Source organism: Scyliorhinus torazame, chromosome 5 (genome assembly GCF_047496885.1).
Source record: "Scyliorhinus torazame isolate Kashiwa2021f chromosome 5, sScyTor2.1, whole genome shotgun sequence".
Classification (NCBI taxonomy): domain Eukaryota; kingdom Metazoa; phylum Chordata; class Chondrichthyes; order Carcharhiniformes; family Scyliorhinidae; genus Scyliorhinus; species Scyliorhinus torazame.
The window spans coordinates 153132359-153158183 of record NC_092711.1 but is presented as its reverse complement, the minus strand read 5'-3'; the positions used below and the strand labels follow the sequence as shown (position 1 = coordinate 153158183).

Here is a 25825-nt window from a genome sequence, read left to right as displayed (position 1 = left end):
GTTTATTCTAAGAATACAGTTAACACACACACACGCATACATATATATATATATACACACAGCAATAATGATCAAACATAAAGACACCACACAGCTACAGTGATCTATGTATAACACTTAATGAATTCCACCTTTAACTGTTCCAATTCAATAACAAAATCCAATAAACCAAAGAGCCCTACTCAAGGGCGTGGCACAGCACACTGCATTCTCACTTGAATGGGACTGGTCTTTTTCCTGAAATTTTGAGCCAGTTTCAACTAGCAGATTTAAACTCCTTCTGGAAATTATACTATATATTTTAAGTTACCAAAGCAGGTACCAACAACCAATGTTTTTTTTTACTGGAACAGATATTTAAAATGAAAATAGAGAGAGATAGGCAAAAACACACTTATTTCCTCCTCTGCACTCCAAAATGAAACTGAGACCAAACACCTGGCAGCGACAGCCCAGCTCCATACACAAAATGACATCACTGAAGCCATGTGATAAGACAAAAACCTTTCTTCAAGGGACACTCGCATGGCACCACGCACACAACATTTAAACAGCCTCTCCCTGGAATGAACTCACCAGGGCATCAACAGATTGGAAAACTGGGTGAATCTCTTCACACACAGGGAACCCTTAAATGCACCTATGATAAAAGCTAATTACTGCAGATGCTCAATCAGAAACAAAACAGAAAATGCTGGACACCCTCGCCGGTCTGCCAGCATCGGTGGAGAGAGAATGGAGCTACCGTGCCGAACCTGGATGTCTCTTTGTCAAAGCTGGAGGGAACTGGAAATAAGATGAGATTTCTCCTGTTGTGAGGGGTGGTGGCGTGGAGCAGTGGGGCTGGTTAGAGGGCCAGTGACAGGTGGGGATTGACAAAGACGTAGTGGACAAAAAGACAAAGGTGGTGATAATGACTAAGAAAGGTCCAACGCCAGCACCTCCACATCAAGAAGGGTGTTGACAGTGGCACATTAAGAGATCAGAATGTGCCTTTGTTCTTCCATTAGCACATTCTGATCTCTTAATGTGTCAATATCAGCACCCTTCATAGTAACTTATATGAACAACGTCTGATGCATTTACTTATAAGAAACAATAATGAAATTTGAGACAGATGATTCACACATGATTGTAAGTAATAGCTTCATAGAATGTGAAGGCGACTAAAAGAGGTGTCTTTAATGTGGATGGTGAAAGTCAGTCTTAGTTTATATAAAATTGGTCTCTTCCTTCATACATCGGAATAAAGCTTTAAAACCTGATTCTGAGTATCTCCTGGTGGGGGGCTGGGTTGTCCCACAACGGTCGCCATCATCATTCTCAGACTCAGAAGTTTATGTTTCATGAGTTACTCAAAAACACGATTATTTCGCTGACGACAACTCATTACATAATGATACTGAGAATCAATGATGAAAACACTGATTAATCATCCCCAGTGCATTTCCCGGGTTCAAACACCTCCGGTTACCATCCAAGACCCATATTTTGTTTCAACAAAATGCAATCGGCATGAAAAATGCCTCCACAATCGAGCAACTTAACTGAGAAAACAGACCCTGGGATTTCATGATGAAACCCTTTCATCTCTTACATGACTTATCAAAGTCCGTAATATATTTCTCCATGGATGACAACCTATTTCCTGAAATCTATCAAAGGTTAACAATGCTTCATATGCTTCCAACAACTCATCTTTTTTATACGACTTATCCAAAACGGTAATGGAATATCCAATCAGTTTTCAGCATCTAAATCATCCTCAACGAATTCCGAAAAAACTTTCCTCATAACCTTGTATTTTGCTGTTAATGATGAAGCCAAAGCCTATCCAGCCTCTTTCAGGGGAAGGAAGTGACCCGTGTCCACATCTCAGATTCACTGTTCCATTCCTGATATTGTTCTCCCTCCGAGAAAATCCGTGGATAATTAAAGCCTGTCCTTCTGCCATTCTGTAACTAAAATGTCAGCAGCAATGTACTTCTTCTCAGAGAGAGAGAATAAAACTTTTTACACACGAACAAAGCACCAAAGTTTAGTGTTGATCCTCTGCTACCACGTTATTCAAAATAGTAAGAAGTCTTACAACACCAATTTAAAGTCCAACAGGTTTGTTTCGAATCATTTCATCAGGTGTCTCGCCTGATGAAGGAGCTGCGCTCCGAAAGCTAGTGATTTGAAACAAACCTGTTGGACTTTAACCTGGTGTTGCAAGACTTCTTACTGTGCTCACCCCAGTCCAACAGCGGCATCTCCACATCATTCAAAATAGTGTCTGCAGAGGAAGAATCGGTCTAAAGCTGAGTTGTACCTTGAACAGGTTTATTTCCAAAACAACAAAGGAAACGCAGATACTCTCCCAGTTCCTCACCCCCACCCTTATTCCATTCCACCCTATCCCCTCCAACGCCCAGTTCTCCTCCCCTGAAGATGCTGACTCCCGGGTTAAGGTTCACCCTCACCTAATGTCACCCAGGTGTCTTTCCACCTGAAGCTAACAAACTGTTTTGTCAAGGAACGGCACAAACCAATCCAGTGACTATCCGCACGTACTTTGTGTCAGTTGGGTCACCGCGCCCTGCCCCCTTTTCATCCCAGTTCCAGGAGTTTGGAGACTGGGCTCTGGAGGAAGAATGGCGGCCGCAGCTCCCACAATCCCCCGCGCTGGGGAAATCGCTTTATCCGCCGCGCGGGCAGGCGGCCCAGGACTGCGCATGTCCAAGGGAGAGGAGAAACTGCGCATGTACATTGGAGTGCCCACCTCCTGACCGTCATACTCAGATTTGGACCAATGCGAGGAGGTTACACCGGAAGGACTCTGCACCTCTAGCCAATCAGAATGCGGGTTTTGTGTGAATGAAGAGTGAGAACAAAGACAGAAACGTCCTCCTGTCTCCAACCGAGAACATAACATAGAACCGACAGTGCAGAAGGAGGCCTCTGTGAGTAACACTTTCTTTTCTCCTTCTTTCCATTTATTTTCTCATTCTGACCTTGAACTGGTCACTTGCAGCAACTGAAGTGAATCCAGGGAGGATGCAGACTCTGGAAAGGTTGGCCCAGGTCTCTCTCTCTTTTAAAAAAAAATCATTTTCTGAAGGCATTTATGATTATATAACAGTAATTACAAATATAAACATAACTCAGTAAATACCCCCCCCCCCCACCCCACAACTGTACCCAGCCAACAGACACAGTTCCCCAGCTCACCCTCCTCCTTCACTCACTGATCTTGCCGAAACTAAACTACCTCCCTCTACCCCCTTCCCCCCCTTATTATATCTGCGAACAGTTTAATTTTCCTCAAAGAAGTCGATAAACGGCTGCTACCTCTGGATGAACCCCAACGTTGATCCTCTTTGGGCGAACTTGACTTTCTCAAGCCTGAGCCTATGTCACTAACCCATACCCCCGATTTCGGGGACTCCGAGTCCCTCCGTGCCAGTAAGATCCGTCTCTGGGCTACCAAGGAGACAACGGCCAAAATGTCAGCCTCTCTCGTCCCCTTGACTCCCAGGTCTTCTGACACTCCAAAAATCGCCACCTCTGCACCCGGTGCCATCCTTGTCTTTAAAACCATGGACATGACATCAGCAAATCCTCGCCAATATCCCCTAAGCTTCGGACATGCCCCAAACATGTGGACATGGTTTGCTGGCCCTCCCGCACACCGCCCACACCTGTCCACCACGCCTTCAAAAACTTGCTCATCCAGGCAACAGTCGTGTGTGCCCGGTGGACCACCTTAAATTATATCAGGCTGAGCCTGGCACATGATGAGGACGTTTTGACTCTACTCAGAGCATCCTCCCAAAGACCCGCCTGTAGTTCCTTATCCAGCTCTTCTTCTCGCTTGCGCTTTACTTCCCCTGTCTGGCGTCCCTCCCACGCTATAAGTTCTTTATAAATTTCTGAGACCATCCCCTCCCCCATCCTCGTTTTTGAAACTGCCTTATCCTGTATCCACTGGGTCGGTAGAAGCGGAAAGGAACCTGCCTCCGGTACGATGTCCTTCACCTGCAAATAATGAAACCTATTCCCTCCTGGGAGTTCAAACTCCTCCTCCAAACAAGAAAAGCTCCCACCAATAAACAGGTCCCCCCGCCTCTCAATCTGTGCTCTCTGCCACCTCTGAAACCCCCCATCCAACCTCCCCGGCACAAACCGTTGGTTCCCACAAATTGGAGCCCACATCCTCTCTCTATCTCTTAAAGACATTGACATTCTTTGCTCTCTCAGCTTGACACATTTATTTGTCTGACTAAAAGGATGGTCTCTTTCCTAATGTTCACAATTAAAGGGCTGCTTTCCCCAGGAGATGGCTGATATTTGAGGGGGCAGTAAATTAATATCGGATAGAGAAATGTCTACTGTTGTTATAGGGTACAGATTAGATATATTATTGATGGTTCAGTAATAAAATATATTTGTTATTATTTCTAGTTTTGTAATATAGTTGTGCACCTATGTCATATTTTTCCAGTCAGAGTGATTGTAGCACAGAAGGCGTCCATTCATTAATTCGAAACCATACCGAATCTGTTGAGCAAACTAGTCAGTACAATTACCCGTCTGTATCCATGTTCCCCTGCAAGTTTAGTTCCTAAATGGGCCCATGCTATTCCATTTTGAAATTAATAATCATCGCAGCTTCCACCAACCTCATAGGCAGTAAATTAGAAGTTCTGAAAAATTGCCTCTGAATAAAGTTCTTCCCGCACCCCCCATTTCTAATCAAGCAATACAGTTCAGCGGCACAGTTACACAGCTACTCACAGCACCAGAGACATAGGTTCAATTCCGGCTCCAATTTCCGGGTGCTCTAATTTCCTCCTACAGTCCAATGGTGTGCAGTTAGATGGATTGGCCATGCTAAATTGTCCCGTAGTGTCTAAAGATGTCCAGGTTAGGTAAATTGACCATGATCAATGCTCAGGGTTACGGGGATATGGCAGGGAGTGAGCCTAGGTAGAGTGCTTTTTCTAAGGGCCGGTGCAGACCCAATGGACTGAATAGTCTCCTTGTGCACTGCAAGAAACATTACCCAAATTCTGTAGTCCAGTCAAATGGACAAATATCTCTGGCAGCTGCCAAAAGATTTTGAGATTCCCTTTTCCAGGACAGGTTGCAAAGTGCATGGATCTGTTGATCAGCTGATTCAGCATCTTCAGGAGAATTGGGAGTATGGATATTAGTTACAACAGAGTGAGAATGGAGTCAGAGTGTGTGGGGTGGAGATTTACAGCTTTGAGGGAATGAGAGAGGAAAGAATGTTCCATAGAAACTGGAATTGTCTGTTCTGAATTTCTGTCCTGTACCGACACTGAGATGATCTTTGTAAACACATTTAACAGGATATTAGAAGATGAGGATTTACACACAGAAATCTCAAACCAAATATCACATCAAACCAAACATCACATCAAGATCTGACAGTCACTCAATTCATCAGGACCTGAATATCATCGGCCTTTGAATCTATAAGGAGAAATGTTTTTCTGTTCCGTCAGATTCAGATTTTAAACATCAGTGTGACTGAAAATGCACCGAGATACACACACTCAATAAGAATGTTCCAAAGCACTGACTTTTAACCAGTTACACAGCCTGAAAAAACATTGCATCATTCACAGCGGGGAGAGACCGTATCTGTGCTCTGTGTGGGGACGAGACTTTAAGAGACACAAGGACACCAGCAGCATGGAGAAGCCATGGAAATGTGGGGACTGTGGGAAGAGATTCAGATCCCAATCTGTGCTGGAAACTCACCGACGCATTCACACTGGGGAGAGGCCATTCACCTGCTCTGTGTGTGGGAAGGGATTCAGTCAGTCATCCACCCTGCAGACACACCAGCGAGTTCACACCAGGGAAAGGCCTTTCTCCTGCTCCATGTGTGGACACCGATTCACTCATTTATCCACCTTGCAGGCACACAGGCGAGTTCACACCGGTGAGAGGCCATTCATCTGCTCTATGTGTGGAAAGGGATTCACTCAGTTATCCAGCCTGCTGAGACACAATGTCACTCACACCAATGAAAGGCCCTTTAAATGCTCTGACTGCGGGAGTGGCTTCAAAAGCTCTCGGGAGCTGATGACCCACCAGGGCATTCACACTGCGGAGAGACCGTTCAGCTGCTCTTACTGCACAAAGAGGTTTCGAAAGTCATCCACACTACGGACACACCAGCAAATTCACACCGGGGAAAGACCGTTTACCTGCTCTGAGTGTGGGAAGGGATTCACTAAGTCACCCGATCTGCTGATACACCAGCAAGTTCACACAGGGGAGAAACCATTTACCTGCTCTGAGTGTGGGAAGGGATTCAGTTCTGCAACCCAACTGATAAGACACCAGCGAGTTCACACCAGGGAGAGGCCATTCATCTGCACTGGGTGTGGGAGGGGATTCGCTCATTTACCCAACCTGTTGAGACACAATGTCACCCACACCAATGAGAGACCCTTTAAATGCTCGGACTGTGGGAGCAGCTTCAAAACCTCTTCGGTACTGATGGAACATCAGCGCACTCACACCGGGGAGAGACCATTCATCTGCTCTGTTTGTGGGAAGGGATTCACTCGGTCATCCTATCTGTTGAAACACCAGCAAGTTCACAAGTGATGACAGGGGTTGGATTCTGCTGTTATTGCTGCTGTTAATCACATCCAGGACTGAACCATGTTCATTTTGACACTTGGTGAAGTGGGAGGGTCGGAGGATTTATTTCTGCTGGACTGGCCGTTCTCATGACTTTGCTTCCAGTGGGCTGATGCTCTTTGAAACTGGGAGTATTTGGAAACCAAAGGTAGTTTTAAGGGATTTATATTTGTATGGATAAACATTAGAAAAAAGTTAGTTTTCGGTAGGTGTTTTGTGCCTCGAAGGGAGCTGTAGTTAGACGTTAAAGGCGGTCTACGTGGGGATTAGCTTCAATCCTAGGATACAATTGTGTTTAGATAGCTCCGCATAAAGAAAAGATAGTTGCTGAGCAACTAGAGAGGCCCTGAAAGGTGGCGAACAGCTTTCTTTTGTTCTTTAGTTTATAGCTGAAAGCTAGCAGCAGTTGCAGGCAGTTGGAGTCAGGTCACGGAGCAGGGAACAGCTCCCAACTCTGCTCGAAGCTGGAGAGAGAAACCAACTCTCTCAGCTTTGCTATAAGAAAAGCTGGATATTGGAGTAATGTGCAGGAAAGAAGATTCAGAGGAAACTCAGGGATAGCTGGGTCTGAAAACCTGGAAAGAGAACAGGATTCTGTTCAGGGACACCAGACAAAGCTGAGAAGGAATTGGTTAGTGAAAATACAAGACAAACGTTTCATAAAAAAATCCTCACTGTTAAAATGTGTTAATATCGTCTATGAACAACTTGTAAAGTATTAGTTGGATATCAGAATTTGTGTAACAGTGAAAGTCAGTGAAAGCAGTGAAATCATAAATGGGTTGGTCCACAATCCTGGCACAGATTTCCTGCTAAAAATTGGAGTCAAAAGGGCCCTTGGAAAAGTTGGACTGGATTTTGGAATGTGGATCACTAAGTAAAGGTATTCTTATAAGGGAATATTTTTAAAAGTATTTTGGGAATGGAGTTTGGAAACTCTCATATGACAATCATCTGGGGCGATTCTAAGGAGAAATCCGGAAACACTAACTTTGTGCCAATGAGACCATTGGGGCTTCAAATGTATTTTGTCATCCACGTGAGTCTTAAAACTTGTGTGTATTGGTGAAGCGGAAGGAGGTGTAAAGGAGGATTGTATTATAATCCATTTTTATGTTTAATTTTTTTCTTATTGATAAAACTAATCAGTAGCCCCGTGACTCTGTTTCATTTAAAAAAGTTAAAGTCTTTTGAGCCAGGGTTCCATTATGGGATCTTCCTGTTCCGTTATAACGTCAACTGGGATCGGAACAGGAGTGAAATTTTCTACTGAAATGGAAACATGGAAAATAGGAGCAGGAGGAGGCCATTCGGCCCTTCAAGCATTCTCTACCATTCATTCTGATCATGGCTGATCATCCAACTCAGTAACCTGTTCCTGCTTTCCCCCCCGTGTCCTTTGATCCTTTCAACCCCAAGATTTCTATCTAACTCCTTCTTGAAAACATACAATGCTTTGGCCATAACTGCTTCCTGTGGTAGCAAATTCCACAGACGCACCGCTCTCTGGGTGAAGAACTTTCTCCTAATCTCAGTCCTCAGTGGTTTACCCTGTATCCTCCTGGACACTAAATAGTGTTTTTCCCCAACTACAGACAGATCGAAAATAAATTCAGAAAGAACTGGAAAAACGCAGCAGGTCTGGCAGCATCTGTGGGGAGAGAAACAGTTGACGTTTCACGTCCAATGTAACTTACTTCAGAACTAAAGAGAGGGAGAAATGTGCTGGGTTTGATGCTGGTGAGAAAGGGTCAGGTAGAACAAAAGGGAATGTCAGGGATTGGTTAGAGGGTGGGTGAGATTAAAAGACAAAAATGTCCTGTTACAAAAGGCAAAGGGAGAGGTACTGGTTGCAGTAAAGAAACAAAGCATTGGGGTGGAACGGTGACACAGTGGTTAGTTCAGCTGCCCACGGCGCTGAGGGCCCAGGTTTGATCCTGGCCCCGGGTCACTGTCCGTGTGGAGTTTGCACATTCGCCCCATGTCTATGTGGGTTTCAGCTCCACAACCTAAAGATATGCAGGTAGATGGATTGGCCACGCTAAATTGCCCCTTAATTGGAAAAAAATAATTGAAGACTCTAAAGAAATTTAAAAAAAGAAATAAAGCATTGGTCCAGAGTAAGCGTTAATGGCAGAATAAAGGACAGCTCTGTCTGGAAGCAAAAAACATGTAAACAAGATGCAGACTGGCACTCAGTAAAAAAACAAATCAAAATGGAGGAGAGAGTTCAGGGTGTGAAGTTGTTGAATTCAATGTTGAGTCCAGAAGGCTGTAAAGTGCCTCATGGGAAGATGAGGGGCTGTTCGTCCAGCTTGTGTTGGGCTTCTCCGGAACATTGCAGCAGGCCGAGGACAGAAATGTGAGCCTGAGAGCAAGGTGGTGAATTCTTCTGGCAGCAAGCGGAGGGTCAGGGTCATGCTTGTGGACTGAGCGGAGATGTTCCACAAAGAGGGCAGGGAACAGGCTACAGATGAATTAAAGATAAACAATTTGGGTCCAGAACATTGTGAATATCCTTTTACTCTGGTTGTCTTTGATCCTCAAGTCATTTTCTGTTTTTTTTAACCATGTTATGCTTCATTAATAAACATTTATCATAACAACATTTGATTTTTCATAATTAGATTGATGTCGTTCAGGGAAAGTGGGTGAGAGGGGTTGACAGGCTCTTTAACAGAAAGTGAGTCCCTCTGAGGTAATTGGCAAAGGAGCCAGAGGGGGGAATGAGATTTTATTTTATTTATTGACACAGTGAGTTGTTCTGACATGTCTGAAAGCAGATTCAGTTGGATCTTTCCAAATGGTAAATACTTGTAAGGGAAGAATCTGCAGGGTTCTGGGGAAAGAGCAGAGTATTTGGAGGAATGGGAGAGTCCTCTCAAAGAGATAGCGGGGACCCGGTGGGCTGAATGGTCTCCTCCCGCAAGCTGTGAATCTGAGCCTCCTGCTTTTGTGCAGGTTAAAAGGGACAGATTTCATTGCAGCCTCTTCCCTGTATATGTATTTACAGAGACAGGTTTCTCTTTAGCTCCGAGTGACCGATATAACAATTGGTTGGAGGCCCATTTCCCAGTCAGTCCTCCAGCACTTTCCTGTCTCTCTATTAGTGCGACGTCCATGGCATTTTCCCAACTGCGCACAGGCCCCGTTATTCTCAGCTAAATTCAGCCTCAGCTCTATTGCCTGGCTGTCATTGACATGAGCAATAGAGACAGAAAGGTGCCCGAGGCTCAAATGGGAAGTCAGAACTTGTGGCTCTAAACCAACACTTAAACATTTGTCAGTCAAATCCATGTTATTTATATTGGGGTGTTTATTATTAGATTTAGGCACTGGAGACAAAGGGTGGGGGGTTTTAAAGGGTAACTTTCCATTTCTAACTTTGTATTGTCTCGAGTGTCAGCCGTGGCTCAGTGGGCAGCTCTCTCACCTCTGAGTCAGAAGGTTGTGGATTCAAAACCCAGTCCAAGGACTTGAGGACAAAAATCACATCCAACATTCCTCGTCCCAGCACTGAGGGAGTGCTGCACTGTCAGAACAGCCTTCTTTCAAATAAGATGTGAAACTGAGGTCCTGTCTGCCCCTCTCAGGTGGGTGTAAAAGTTCCCACAGCCACTATTTTGAAGAAGAACAGGGGTGTTATCCCCGGTGTCCTGGTCAATATTTATCCCTCAATCAACATCACTAAAAACAGATCATCTGCTCATTATCACATTGCTGTGTGGGATCTTGTGTGTAAATTGGCTGCTACTTTTCCTACATTGTAACAGTGACTACACTTCAAAAGTACTCCATTGGCTGTAAAGCACTTTGGGACGTCCTGTGGTTGTGAAAGGTGCTATAGAAATGCAAGTTTTTAAATTGAAGATTTATTTATCATAGATTATCATAGAATTTACAGTGCAGGAGGAGGCCATTCAGCCCATCGAGTCTGCACCGGCGCTTGGAAAGAGCACCCTACCCAAGGTCAACACCTCCACCCTATCCCCATAACCCAGTAACCCCACCCAACACTAAGGGCAATTTTGGACACTAAGGGCAATTTATCATGGCCAATCCACCTAACCTGCACATCTTTGGACTGTGGGAGGAAACCGGAGCACCCGGAGGAAACCCACGCACACACGGGGAGGATGTGCAGACTCCGCACAGACAGTGACCCAAGCCGCAATCGAACCTGGGACCCTGGAGCTGTGAAGCAATTGTGCTATCCACAATGCTACTGTGCTGCACCAGTGTTTTCTGAACTTGTTATTTGGAACTTTATTGATTTCAGCCACCCCCAACTTACCATTTAATAAATTCACTTTGGTTCAGACAAGGCAATTAAGGCAAAGGCAGAATTCTCTTGATGTTAAATTTAAAAAGTTTATTCAAAGAAACTTTCAGACATTGACTTTTACAACTTCATGCGGGTGATCAGTCTGTAGAAGCGAAACCCTCTCTGGCTCCTTTGACAGTAATTTCCTTGGAACTCAGCCTCAAGAATCTTCAGTACTTGGCAGCAAGGAAGACCTTCAGAACCTCTGCTTTTATCCCCAAAGTGACCATTACTTCACGTCAGAGTTGGGCCTGTTGTAACATGAGCATGTTGTAACATGTGGGGCAGCACGGTAGCACAAGTGGATAGCACTGTGGCTTCACAGCGCCAGGGTCCCAGGTTCGATTTCCCGCTGGGTCACTGTCTGTGCGGAGTCTGCACGTTCTCCCCGTGTCTGCGTGGGTTTCCTCCGGGTGCTCCGGTTTCCTCCCACAGTCCAAAGTCGTGCAGGTTAGGTGGATTGGCCATGATAAATTGCCCTTCGTGTCCAAAAAAAAGGTTAGGAAGGGTTATTGGGTTACGGGGTTAGGGTGGAAGTGAGGACTTAAGTGGGTCGGTGCAGACTCGATGGGCCGAATGGCCTCCTTCTGCACTGTATATTCTATGTTCTATGACAATTGGTCAATTTGGTCACTGGATCAATTTATTTGGATCCTCAATTACTGACACCACCTTTCATTATCTCAGACAGGAATACAATAGAACTGTTTCATACGACCCCTTTATCTAATTCTATACATTCCCTTATTCAAACAGTTTCAAATGTTGAGGCTAATCAGAGTTTGAAGGTCTCTCTTGCCAGTACATTTATCCTCATTGCATATTCTTTACAAGCACAGCAATTAAGCTTTTACATTTTTACAGCAAATAAAACTCAGTCTCTTACTGTAACTACTGATTCATTATTGATTATTTAATTGGAACTCAATTAATGCTCATTACTTAATCAGTCATCTGTTACTGACTGGTAGCTAATTAATACAGTAATCTTTAATTAATATATTTGGTTAATACAATATTCACTAGTTGAAAATGACAGTTTTGTGAAAGACAATACCTTTCTTTCTTACTAACCGAGATTGGATTGAACATTGAGTCTTCGACTTGAGCCAGACATTGGCAATATATGATCTTCTGTAACTTTACAAAATTCTGGAACAATTTGTTACTGGAAACAATTTTGCCTCACTCAGCTTTGGTTTGGAACAGAATGAATTTTTAAAATAAAGGTCCAGTCATGTTTTAGAGTTTAACATGGTTTCCTTAATCTTGTTACTCATAACAGTGAAGATGGACGAGTGATTGATTTTTAAAACAAAATATTATCAATGAGGCATACCCAGAATTTCCGACATTATAATAATATAATCGCTTATTGTCACAATAGGCTTCAATGAAGTTGCTGTGAAAAGCCCCTAGTCGCCACATTCCGGCGCCTATTAGGGGAGGACATTACAACAGTGACTACACTTCAAAAGTACTTCAAAGGCTGTAAAAAGCTTTAGGAGATTGTGTTCATGAAAGTTGGTATAGAAATAGATACAGAATCCCTTGAGTGCAAAAGGAGGCCATTCAGCCCATTGAGTCAGCACCGACTCTTCCAAAGAGCACTCCACCCATATCCACTCACCCGTAACCCCATAACCTAACTTGCACATCTCTGGACACGGAGGGGGGGGGGCAATTTATCAGGGCCAATCACCCTAACCCATACATCTTAGGACTGGGAGGCAACCAGAGCACTCGGAGGAAACCCACACAGACACGGGGAGAATGTACAAACCACACACAGACAGTAACCAAGGCCAGAATTGAACATGGGTCCCTGGTGCTGTGAGGCAACAGTGCTAACTACTATACCACTGTGCCGCTCAAATAAATGTAATTTATTTTTAGAACAGACTTTATAATCCTGCACAGAATTCCCCAAATCCCTGTTTATCTCCTCTGTCCTCACAACCCTTTTCCCTCCCCCAAGTCGCACAGAGGGAATTGTTCCAATGTCGGCCTTTTTCTTTGTCAAACAGGTCAAGTATTTGTTCGGTTTATTCCAAAACTCGTACAATGTCTGCCTCGCAAACCTTTCTCGACCTGCTGCATCAATAGGGAGTCCAAAGCCACTCTTGCCGCATTAACCTCCTTCAGCAATAGCTTATTCAAAATCTCCTTATAATTCTGCTCGGCCTTCGTGAAACAAACCCCCAGACATTGCTGGTTCTTCAGCATCCGAGCATAAAATTTACATGTCTCCCATAAAATGGAGGGGGGAATACCAGGGGTCGTGTTAATCCAAAGGAAAAACTCAAACTCGTTTTTACAATGCTTAGTAAATTAAGTATCTCTTATCAGAGAGGCAACAAACCTCCACATTCTCGACCTGGGGGTGAACCCTCGAGTAGAATTCCAGAGAAACAGTGGGATGGTCCACAACCGATGGTCACGACGGTGCAAGAGGACACCAGGTGTAGGATCGTCCTTGATATTAAAATGTTGTTGATTCTAGTATGACATTGATGTGGAGCTGGAAAGAAGGTAAAATCTCCTCCCCTCGGGTGCAAAGTTCTCCAAACATCCACATAACCCACCTCCTCACAAGTAAAGGCCAATGCCCTGGCTTGCGGGGTGGGGGGGGGGGGGGGGGGGGTGGAAGGGGGTTGGGGGGTCCTGGTAACCAGGAGCTTATCTACCAGCGGATTTAAGGGACAGTTGAAATCACCAACCACAAAAGAGTTAGTTGAAGTTAACTGCAAAATCCACAAAGGCCTTAGTAATGAACTCCGGGAGCAATTCGGGGAGCCATAAACATCCATTATTGAAACAACATCTCCATGCACCAAACCTCTAATGATCACATATCGACCTCCTTTGTCCTTGGTGCAGGTTTCAACCTTAAAATGGATATTTTTATTAATAAGGATTGCCACATCCCTGCTACTTGATGAAAAGGAGATGAAAAAACCTGCCCCACCCAATCCCGCCTCAATTTAAAGTGCTCATCATCCAGATGAGTTTCCTGTAATAAAGCTATGCCGACTTTCTCCTTAAGGAGAGGATAACCATAGATTATCATAGAATTTACAGTGCAGAAGGAGGCCATTCGGCCCATCGAGTCTGCACCGGCTCTTGGGAAGAGCACCCTACCCAAGGTCCACACCTCCACCCTATCCCCATAACCCAGTAACCCCACCCAACCCTAAGGGCAATTTTGGACACTAAGGGCAATTTATCATGGACAATCCACCTAACCTGCACATCTTTGGACTGTGGGAGGAAACCGGAGCACCCGGAGGAAACCCACGCACACACTGGGAGGATGTGCAGACTCCGCACAGACAGTGACCCAAGCCGGAATCGAACCTGGGACCCTGGAGCTGTGAAGCAATTGTGCTATCCACAATGCTACCGTGCTGCCCCATTTGAGCCAGGGAAGTGGGATTGGAAATTTTCGGAGATGGGATTGAAAAGGAATTAGGACACTAAAAGACGTATTTCTTGGGGGTCGTTTTGCGGGATTGAAGGAGCTGGGAGCGAAGTATGGGCTGGAGCAAGGGGAAATATTTAGATATATGCAGGTTCGAGACTTTGCCAGAAAGGAGATAGAGCTTCCCAGTAGAGCCGGGGCGACAGGGGAACTGGGGAAGGGGTAGTATTGGTGGTTTACGGGGCTATTTTGGAGGAGGAGAAGGCGCCTTGTGTATTGATGTTTGCCCTATGTATTGTTCTCATGTATGGAATGATCTGTCTGAACTGTACGCAGAACAATACTTTTCACTGTATCCCGGTACACGTGACAATTAACAAATCCAATCCTCACCATTGAGGTGATAGTATTTCTAATCAGTAAGGCTACTCCACCCCCTCTGCCATATTCTCTGTCCCTCCTGTAAACTTTATAACCGGTATATTTGACCAGTCCAGACCATCCTGCTACTTGTTTTTGGAACTGTATTGAGTTCCCTTGAGGCCTTTTTTGTACTCACAGCTCCGAAACTCCATCCCTCCGAGTCCACTCCCTGGAGACTAGGTCTGGGGAATAGGTATTGGAGATGAGGTATTGGGGAATGAGAGGAAGGAATGTTCCATAGAAACTAGAATTCTCTGTTCTGAATTTCTATCCTGTACTGAGTGTTGACTTTTGTAAACTCCTTTTACAGATATTACAAGAGGAGGAATTACAGACAGAAATCTCAATTGTCACGTCTCGGTCTTACAGAGTCAGTCGATACCTTGGGATCTGAGTATCATCGGCCTTTGAATCTAGAAGGAGAAATGTTTGCCCGATCTGTTGGCTTCAAAAGATTTTAAACATCAATGTGAATGGAAAAGCACCGAGACACACACACCCGAGTGAGAGTGTTCCAGAACACTGACTGTGGAAAGAGCTTTAACCTGTTACACTGCCTGAAAAATACATCACACCATTCACAGCGGGGAGAGACCATACACGTGTTAATAATAATCTTTTATTGTCACAAGTATGAAGTTACTGTGAAAAGCCCCTCGTCGCCACATTCTGGCGCCTGATCGGGTAAGCTGGTACGGGAATTGAACCCGCGCTGCTGGCCTTGTTCTGCATCACAAACCAGCTGTCTAGCTACTGAGCTAAACCAGCCCTTCACCAGTTTGTGTGTGGTCAAGGCTTCAACTAATTGTCTGTCTGACCTGTGGAGACACGAGGAGACCCAAAACATGGAGAAACCATGGAAATGTGGGGATTGTGGGAATGGATACACAATCCCATCTCAGCTGGAGATTCATCGACGCAGCCACACTGGGGAGAGGCCGTTCACCTGCTCTCAGTGTGAGAAGGGATTCGCTCAGTTCTCCAGCCTGAAGAAACACCAGTGAGTTCACTCTGGGGAGAGGCCGTTCACCTGCTCTCAATGTGGAAAGAGATTCACTCAGTTATCTAACCTGCAGTCACATCAGCGGGTTCACACCAGGGAGAGGCCATTCCCCTGCTCCCAGTGTGGGAAGGGATTCACTGAGTTATCCAGCCTGAAGAAACATCAGCGAGTTCACACTGGAGAGAGGCCATTCACCTGCTCTCAGTGTGGGAAGGGATTCACTGAGTTATCCAGCCTGAAGAAACATCAGCGGGTTCACACTGGAGAGAGGCCGTTCACCTGCTCTCAATGTGGGAAGGGATTCACTCAGTATTCCAGCCTGCGGAGACACCAGCGAGTCCACACTGGAGGGAGGCCATTCATATGCATGGTGTGTGAGAAGGGATTCAGTGATTCATCTACCTTGCGGACACATCAGCGAGTGCACACCAGGGAGAAACCGTTAACCTGCTCCCAGTGTGGGAAGGGATTCAGAGATTCATCCCACCTGCGGATACACCAGCGAGTTCACACTGGGGAGAAACCTTTCACCTGCTCTCAATGTAGGAAGGCATTCACTCAGTTATCCAGCCTGAAGTCACACCAGCGAGTTCACACTGGAGAGAGGCCGTTCACCTGCTCTCAGTGTGGGAAGGGAACCCATGATTCATCGCACCTGCTGAGACACCAACAAGTTCACAAGTGATTACAGGAATTGGATTGTGCTGTTATTGTTTCTGCTTCAATTACATCCAGGACTGAATTTTGAGAGTAACGAGGCCGCTGAATTGCGGGAAATGCCAAAAACGAGATCCGCGCCAGGCGCCAAACAGTTTGCGATGCAACCGGCCCGTTACCCTTGGTGAAATCAGGATCTCGCCGTAGCGAGGTGAGAAACCAATTATCACCTCTTCAGCCCCATTTCCATACAATTAACAAGAGCTACCCCAGATCCAATGGCCTTCCGTCATTCAGCGGCCTCCCCAGCAAGCGCTCACACTGGCGGCGATTAGTATTTCTTTTGTAAAGCTTGAACCAGTCAGAAGAACTCCTGAGGTGAGCCGAGGAGGTGAGTAGCCATCTTTGCTCACAGGCAAAGAGCCCGGGGGCACTGGGCATGCTGCCCCAGTACTCGGGGGGGGGGGGGGGGGGGGGACCTTCCGCAGGGGTGGGTTGCCATGGGGTGGGGGGGGGGGGGGGGACCTTCCGCAGGGGTGGGTTGCCATGGGGTGGGGTGGGGGGGGGGGGGGACCTTCCGCAGGGGTGGGTTGCCATGGGGTGGGGTGGGGGGAGGCCTTGGGGGTGGCAACCACTCGGGCACCACCATGCCAACCCCTGGATCATGTGTTCCAGTTCCGGGGGCAACCCTTGTCCCTGCCCATCTGCCCCAACAGCCACCCGTAAACCCCACCGACTGCTGAGGCCTCTGGCTGTGTGGCTGAAGGCTGTTGCTGATAGGGAATTGGCAATCGTAAGCCCTTAAAGTGAGCCCTTCACAGATGCCAAGAGGATTCCTGTGGGTGGGCAGGCCTTGTAGCATGTGGGAGTCATTGCCTAGCATTGCAATTAAACTTTGATGCCTGAACACTGCGGGGGACAAGAGCCTACACGCAGCATCCGCACACCCAGGGGATGGGACAGAGCCTCAGGGACATGTCCACGGCCAGAGGGTGGGTGGGTGCCACGTCAGGTAGTGGGGGGGGGGGGGGGGGGGGTGCCTGGAGAGATGGGCAAAGGGACCAGGGGTCAGCCCGCATTGCAGAAGAAAGAGACAGAGGCATCATAATGTTTGTGCAAAGAGGTATTTATTGTGCTGTACGTTATCTCACTCCTGGTGGCGTGGTGCCCCCCCCCCCCCACCCCTGCGCCCAGTACCCTCGGTGATCCTCGACATGCCTGGCCCTCCTAGCTCTAACACTATGTCTGGCTGTGACCAACATTGACAAAGCTGCACAGGCGTGACTGACACTCATTCAAGTGTCTATCTGAAACCGCGCACCAGGGAATGAACGCAGGCGGACCATTTTGGTTGAAGCCACGCTAACGTGACTGACGGATTCGAAGCCGCGGAGATGGGCCAACGCTCACTCGAGCATCTGGTTGAAGCTGCACAGGTTGTTGAAGCCATGCAAGTGGGCCAATGCTCACTCGAGTGTCTAGTTGAAGCCGCATAGTTCACTGCATTTTCTTTCCCTTTGTCTATTTGTTAGATTTCTTTCTCCATCGCATCAGAAAATAAATAAATAAATATTGCCGAATACAAAAAGAAAGAGAATGTCCCGGGTTCTGATTGAGGAGCCGTGAGCTCCATCACAGGGTTCACAGCGGAACATCAATCTCAGTTAATGCAGAAAGATGGTTGGGACCCACACCTTACGGCTGGGGGACAGGAAAGCTGGCGGATGGGTCAGAAGGATAGAGAACAAAAGGGGTAATAATTCTGAGCAGCCTATATTTAGTGAATAATTAGACAAAGGAATGAGACAATCCAGTCCAGCCGGTGGCTGCAGTTTGCAGCAACACAGTTGGGCAGATAGGGTGGGGCCGCCCCAGTGGATAAAACACAATCACCAATCGCCCTTGGGCCGAGGATACTGAGCCTCATCTCCCTGTGGCCAGAACCAATAGATACTGAGAATTGAAGGAAAAGGAGACATTTAGTAAACCCACAGGGTAAGACTAATCCTGAAGGAACACAAATTTGCTGAGGAATAGCAATGGTGTCACTTTACCTGCCTGAAGACACAGGAAACTGAGCGACAAAATGAAACAATTCAGCTGGACAGCTGGAAATGAAATACAGGCTTGTGTCTCAAAGGAAAACTCCGTCTGTGAAAAAGCATTTTTGCAAACTTTAAACCAAGGCCTTTCAGAGCAAGTAGATAAGGACAAGTACAGCTCCTCCTGCGATTACCAAGGGGGAGGCTGCCCTAAACATTACAGTCATATATTCTCCCCTCCCTTGTCCTGGCGAGTTAGCAACAGTTATAGTTAAAAATGTAACAAATGAATTTACTGTTCCATTTGAGATGCTAATAAGAGGTTTTTTATTGTGTTTAGTTCTAAAAAAAATGTTTACAATTAGTTTGGATAGGAAACTAAACTTCATCTTATGTGAAACTCTGATTTAAATAAAATTCCAACCGCTCGGATTTAAGAGATAGGTTTGAAAGTAAGTAACCCATGTTTAGGTCAGTCTGTTCCAAAACAAAGATAAGACGAGTTTGGCAGCAATCCAATTTTAACTCCCCAGTACATTTGGGTGATAAAAAATGTTGAGAGTGAGTTTAAAACATTTTTTTTTTATTCTCCTCTTTTCTCACATTTTCTCCCAAATTTACACCCAACAATAATCAGTAACAAATATGTCAATCCCCATATCAATAACAACGATCCCATCCTCCCACCAAACCCCAAACATTAGCTCGCATGTTCACATAAACAAATGACAAAAAGGAATCAGGAATCACCCATAGTCGCCATTAACACACACAGCCCCCCTCCCCCTCCCCTCCCACCCACCCGCCCCAACTAATGTTCGATGTTATCCAGTTCTTGAAAGTGCATAATGAATAATGCTCATGAATTGTAGAACCCCTCCATCCTTTCCCTCAGTTCAAACTTAATCTTCTCAAGAGTCAAGAATTCCAACTGGTCCCCCCGCCACGCCAGGGCACAGGGTGGAGAGGCTGCTCTTCAACCCATCAGGATCCGTCTTCGGGCGATCAACGAGGCGAAGGCTACAACATCTGCCTCCGCACCCGTTTCCAACCCTGGCTGGTCGGACACCCGAATATGGTTGGAGTTCTATAAACATCTTCCATGACCAAAAGGGGGGGGGGGGGGGGAAGTGTTGGAGGGCATTGTGTGATACTGGACTATGATATAAATTATAGGTGGCCCTGTAACTACATCTGTGCTCCCATATTACTTTTGAATAGTTCTGATGAAACAAAAGGTACTCATTGGCTTAGATGCCTGTTTAGAAGAGGCAATTTGTAGAAATAGATAGTGTATACACAATGCTGTTAACATCAGAAAAGACACAAAATGGCTGAACAAGCCTGTAAGCTGTCTCATGAGACCCAAGCGTGGGTATGTATAGAGAGTGTCCCAACAGCCGCTGATAACAGCTTCACAGAACAAGACTTGCAATGTATCCTTGATAAGCTCAAGGTCTAAGGCTGTAGACAGGGCACATTAGTTAGTTTTGAATGACTTCTGTATGAAGTTAGCGGCGGGTAAGACAACACCCACTTTAACCATATATGTGATAATTGGGTATGCCAGGAAAATTGATTTATTGCATGTAAAAAGTGTGACGTGAATATAGTTGATTGATTGTATGTAAATGAGAAAACAACTAATTCCGCCCCTTGAATCTGTATGTTAACCCATGTGAGCTTTAGCTCAAGTGAGAGAAGGTGCTGTCACAGGCTGTGGAGTCTGAGACCTTCCCTCCCAGAATTCTGACATCATAAACTGCTTTTTTTTACTGATACTCAGGTCATCATGTGAATATTTTCACCCCTAACATTGTCATTCTTTTATTTAATTATGTGATATTCCCAATGAGAGTGACCTCGAGGAATTGAGCTGAGTTCTAACTGTACCATCAAGCAACATTGCATAATATTATGTATTAAAACCCCATTCCTGTTTGTTTCAGTCTGGTCAATGAACTTAAACTATGACGATGGAGCAATATAGGAAATGATAGAGGCAATGATTCAATAACAGTCCTGCTGATATTGTCTCTTTAAACATTTCAAGTTCTTTTTTAAATACATTTAGAGTTTCCAATTATTTTTTCCACCTCCCCAGCGCGCTGGCTTCATCTGTCACAGCTGGAGCTCCGAGTCAGCCCGCCATCGGCGGCGAGACCTTCCCCCCCCCTCACCGCTCCAGCTGCCCGATCTCCCGTGTCTCGCGTTCAGGGAGCGAGCAGCCAGCTTCCGTCCTCCTCCACCTCCCTCGGCACCACCAGCAGCAGCTCACAGGGATCCTGGGCGATCTGGTCCTGCAGGAACTTCCTCAGTTCCTCCTCATTCCCGATTGGAACCGGGGCCTTTAGTTTGGAGTCCAGGTTGTAGTAGGCCCGTTGATTTGCCTGACTGCCACCCAGTGCTTGCGCTGGATGGGGAGCGAGACAAAGCCCAGCGTCATGTTGGAGGGAATGTTGAGGATGAAGCCATGGACCCGGCTCAGCACCGAGCTGCTGAGCGACTTGCGTTTATCCCACCAAATCGCAGCCAGACTTTGAGTTAGCAAGGCGGCCATGAGGACGTTGACATCATAGTTCCCGGTTCCTAACAAACTGCGATGTGGATTCACCAGAGAGTCGGGAGCCAGCCGGCCGCTCAGCCCGTCCAGCTGCTGCTGGGTGAAGAGCGGCTGCTGCAGGAGGTTGTTGAGGGCGTGGAGGGCGCAGAGCTCCAGGCGCTGCCGCTCGTGGTACAGCGGAGGGGGGGGCTCCGACATCCCCACACCCGGGGGGGGCTCCGACATCCCCACACCCAGAGAGAGAGGGCAGGCCACTGGGTGAGTCACCGCCAACCCCGAGGATGCGGCATTCCCGCCCAGGCCCGGACACCGGACAGAGAGCCCTTTTTGCATCTTTTAACGACTTATTATTTTTGTTTTTCTTTCTTCAATCTAAAAACAAAAAATTTCTTCCAAAAAAAGTTTTTTTGAATATTCCTCAAAACGTCCCCCGGGACCGGACTTCCGACTTCTTAAAAAAAACACACTCTAGGCGGGAGCCACCCGGTGTGGAACATCTCCACTACATTGCGCCCTGGCTTCGGGCCTGCCGCCTCATCCTCAGTTTGGCTCCGCCCCCGTTGCTCCAAATGCGTGCGTCCCGGGCCCGACACCTCAGCTCCGGCCGCCAGACACTCGCGTGGGGTTCCTCGCCGGTTCTGAAACCGGCCCGGCTGGACGCCCGGGACAGCCCCAAAGGCCGCCGAAAATCGGGGGGGGGGGGAGCAAAAATCGCGGAAACCCACAAAAGCGGCATAGACAGTGGCCACCGGCGGGAGCTCCTCGAGGACAGAGACTTGAACTCTTTCCACAGTCAGTCCCCTGGAACACACTCACTCGGGTGTGTGTGTCTCGGTGCTTTTCCAGTCACACTGATGGTTAAAATCTTTTGATGCCGACAGATCCGGCAAACATTTCTCCTTCTAGATTCAAAGGCCGATGATACTCAGATCCCAAGGAGTGACTCTGTAAGACCGAGACGTGACAATTGAGATTTCTGTCTGCAATTCCTCCTCTTGTAATATCTGTAAAAGGAGTTTACAAAAGTCAACACTCAGTACAGGATAGAAATTCAGATCAGAGAATTCTAGTTTCTATGGAACATTCCTTCCTCTCATTCCCCAATACCTCGTCTCCAATACCTATTCCCCATACCTAGTCTCCAGGGAGCGGACTCGGAGGGACGGAGTTTCGGAGCTGTGAGGACAAAAACCTTATCTCGGGGATTCGCAGCCGAGTATCCAGGGAGTGGACTCGGAGGGGCAGGGTATCGGAGCAGTGACTGTAGGAAGGATGAGCTAGCTGACCACTGCACCCTGGTACAGGAGGCCATTCAAGTGGGGGGAGGAAGTGGTAGTTGTCGGGGATTCTATAATTAAGGGAACTGATAACATCCTTTGGAAGCAGGACCGAGAGTCCCACATGGTATGTTGCCTGCCCGGTGCCAGGGTGAGGGGCATCTCTAACCGGCTTGAAAGGATATTGGAGAGGGAGGGGGAGGATCCAGTTGTTGTGATCCACGTTGGGACAAACAACATCGGCAAGACTCGGAAAGAGGACCTGTTTGGGGAAAATCAGGAACGAGGAACAAAATTAAAGAACAGGTCCTCAAAGGATATAATCTCTGGATTATTACACGAGCCACGTGCAAATTTGACACAGGGATGAGAAAGTTACAGAAGTAAGCACGTGGCTAAAGGAGTGGTACGGGAAAGAGGGGTTCCATTTCACGGGGCACTGGCATCAGTATTGGGATAGGAAGAATCTGTACCGATCTGGGACCAGTGTCCTTGTGGAAAGGATAAATAGGGAGGTAAGAAGGACTTTAAACTAATAAATGGAGGGGATGGGGAAGGCCTCAGGGGAACTCAATACAGTTCCAAAAACAAGTAGCAGCATGGTCTGGACTGGACAAATATACCGGTTATAAAGTTTACAGGAGGCACAGAGAATATGGCAGAGGGGGTGGAGTAGCCTTACTGATTGGAAATACTATCACCTCAATGGTGAGGATTGGATTTGTTAATTGTCACGTGTATCGAGATACAGTGAAAAGTATTGTTCTGTGTACAGTTCAGACAGATCATTCCATACATGAGAACAATACATAGGGCAAACATAAATACACAGGGCGCCTTCTCCTCCTCCAAAATAGCCCCGTAAACCACCAATACTACCCCTTCCCCAGTCCCCCTGTCGTCAGCACCTCCTCCAGCAATGTGGAAGCTGGCTCTACTGGGAAACTCTGTATCTCCTTTCTGGCAAACTCTCGAACCTGCATATATCTAAATATTTTCCCTTGCCCCAGCCCATACTTCGTTCCCAGCTCCTTCAATCCCGCAAAACGACCCCCAAGAAATAAATCTTTTAGTGTCCAAATTCCTTTCCAATCTCATCTCCGAAAATTTCCAATCCCACTTCCCTGGCTCAAATCTATGGTTATCCTCTCCTTTAAGGAGAAAGTCGACATAGCTTTATTACAGGAAACTCATCTGGATGATAAGGAACACTTTAAATTGAGGCGGGATTGGGTGGGGCAGGTTTTTTCATCTCCTTTTCATCAAGTAGCAGGGGTGTGGCAATCCTTATTAATAAAAATATCCCTCTTAAGGTTGAAACCTGCACCAAGGACAAAGGAGATAGATATGCGATCATTAGAGGTTCGGTGCATGGAGATGTTGCTTCAATAATGAATGTTTATGGACATTCCCCGAATTACTCCCCAGAGTTCTTTGTGGATTTTGCAGAGCTAGCTTCAACTAACTCTTGTGTGTTTGGCGACTTCAACTGCCACTTAAATCGTCTGGTAGATAAGCTCCCGGTTACCAGGAACACCCCCACCCCCCGACCCCCACCCCGCAAGCTAGGGCGTCGGCCTTTACTTGTGAGGAGGTGGGTTATGTGGATGTTTGGAGAACTTTGCACCAGAGGGGCGGAGATTTTACCTTCTTTCCAGCCCGAATCAATGTCATACTGGAATCAACAAAATTTTTATGTCAAGGACGATCCTACACCTGGTGTCCTCTTGCACCGTAGTGAACATCGATTGTGGACCATCCCGTTTCTCTGGAATTCTACTCGAGGGTTCACCCCCAGGCCGAGAATGTGGAGGTTTGCTGCCTCTCTGATAAGAGATACTTAATTTACTAAGCATTGTAAGAACGAGTTGGAGTTCTCCTTTGGGTTAACCCAACCCCTGGTATTCCCCCCCTCCAATTTATGGGAGACATGTAAAGTTTATGCTCGGATGCTGAAGAACCAGCAATGTCTGGGGGTTTGTTTCACGAAGGCCGAGCAGAATTATAAGGAGATCTCTAATAAGCTATTGCTGAAGGAGCTTAATGAGACAAGAGTGGTTTTGGATTCCCTATTGATGCAGCAGGTCGAGAAAGGTTTGCGAGGCAGACGGTGTACGAGTTTGGGAATAAGCCGAGCAAATACATGACCTGTTTGACAAAGAAAAAGGCTGACATTGGAACAGTTCCATCTGTGCAGCTTGGGGGAGGGAAAAGGGTTGTGAGGACAGAGGAGATAAACAGGGATTCGGGGAATTCTATGCAGGATTATAAAGTCTGTGAAGTCTGGTGAAGGGTTGCTGGATATGGAGCATTTATTCTCTTCCCTGAAGCTTACGGAGGCCTCAGAAAGCCAGTGTGAGCCTCTTAATGCTCCCCTTTCTAGGGAAGAGGTCTCAAAGGCCATGAAGGAGCTCAGCTGGGTAAAGCACCAGGAGCGGATGGCTGTGGGTGTGAGTTTTATAGGGGGCTTGAGGGAGGATTTGTTGTTGGACCCATTGATGGCGAGAAGGCTGGAGGACATCCTTCCAACAATCGTGGTGGGGGGGTTCCAACAATCGTGTGGGGGGGGGGGGGGGGGGCGTGGCGGGTGGTAACCAGACTGGGTTTATAAGGGTTTTCCAGTAACAATGTTGGACGGTTGCTGAATGTGACTCAGGCTTTTCAGAAATACACAGTGGATGGGCTGGTGATCTCCTTCGATGCAGAGAAAGCTTTCGCTCAAGTCGAATTATCTGGTGCATACCGTTCGAGGCTTCGGAATCGGTGAGGATTATGTCGAGTGGATTAAATTGTTAGATTATAGGTAAAGTCGCCAAGGTCCCAGATGACCATAGGCTGCTTTCCCCATTGAGAGGTAGAGCTGACTGGTGGTGATTCAACCTGAGGATCAACATACCTCAGGCAAGACACAAGGTTGAGACAAGGTTGAATAACCTCAGCCAGGAATTGAACCCTCGCTCTGCATCACAAACCAGCTGTCCGAACAACTGAGGTTAACCGGCCCCTGTTATATTACAGGCTGGTCAGGGGCAGGGCTCATGGATGGTTTATAATTGTCGTATTTGAGCTTCAGAGAGAGTCTCGACAAATAAATGTGTCAAGCTGAGGGAGCAAAGGATGTCAATGTCTTTAAGAGAGAGAGAGAGACCTGGGCCAAGCTTTGCAGAGTCTGCACCCTCCCTGGATTCACTTCCTTTCCCTTCAGTTGCTGCAAGTGACCAATTGAAGGTGGGAATGAGAAAAGAAATGGAAAGGGGGAGAAAAGAAAGTGTTTTACTCACAGATGTTGGAGACATGAAGAAGTTTTCAGTCTGTGTGATGTTCAAGCTCCATTCACACAAAGCCCGCGCTGATTGCCTGGAGGACCAGAGTCCTTCCGGTCATCCAACCCTTCCCATTGGTCAACGCCTCAGCAGAAAGGTCAGTGGTGAGCTTTCCCTCGCACATGC

The 25825-nt window shown here is 46.7% G+C and overlaps 1 protein-coding gene and 1 pseudogene across 2 annotated transcripts; one reads left to right on the top strand and one right to left on the bottom strand.

The window, feature by feature from the left end:
- Nucleotides 1-2853: 2853 nt before the first annotated feature.
- LOC140420114 (uncharacterized) lies at nucleotides 2854-16947 on the top strand. 2 transcript variants are annotated; one of them, XR_011946192.1, is made up of 3 exons: nucleotides 2854-2945; nucleotides 5358-7297; nucleotides 15145-16947. XR_011946192.1 is itself a non-coding variant. In XM_072504130.1 (2 exons), the coding sequence occupies exon 2, from the start codon at nucleotides 5704-5706 to the stop codon at nucleotides 6628-6630; it is 927 nt and encodes a 308-aa protein (XP_072360231.1). In that variant the 5' UTR covers nucleotides 2854-2945; nucleotides 5358-5703; the 3' UTR covers nucleotides 6631-9245. The 2 variants fall into 2 exon arrangements, 1 of the variants encoding a protein (XP_072360231.1); XM_072504130.1 differs by lacking the exon at nucleotides 15145-16947 and having other exon boundaries at nucleotides 5358-9245.
- Nucleotides 16948-19343: 2396 nt separating this feature from the next.
- On the bottom strand, nucleotides 19344-25818 carry LOC140420113 (josephin-2 pseudogene; annotated as a pseudogene).
- Between the last annotated feature and the right edge of the window lie 7 nt (nucleotides 25819-25825).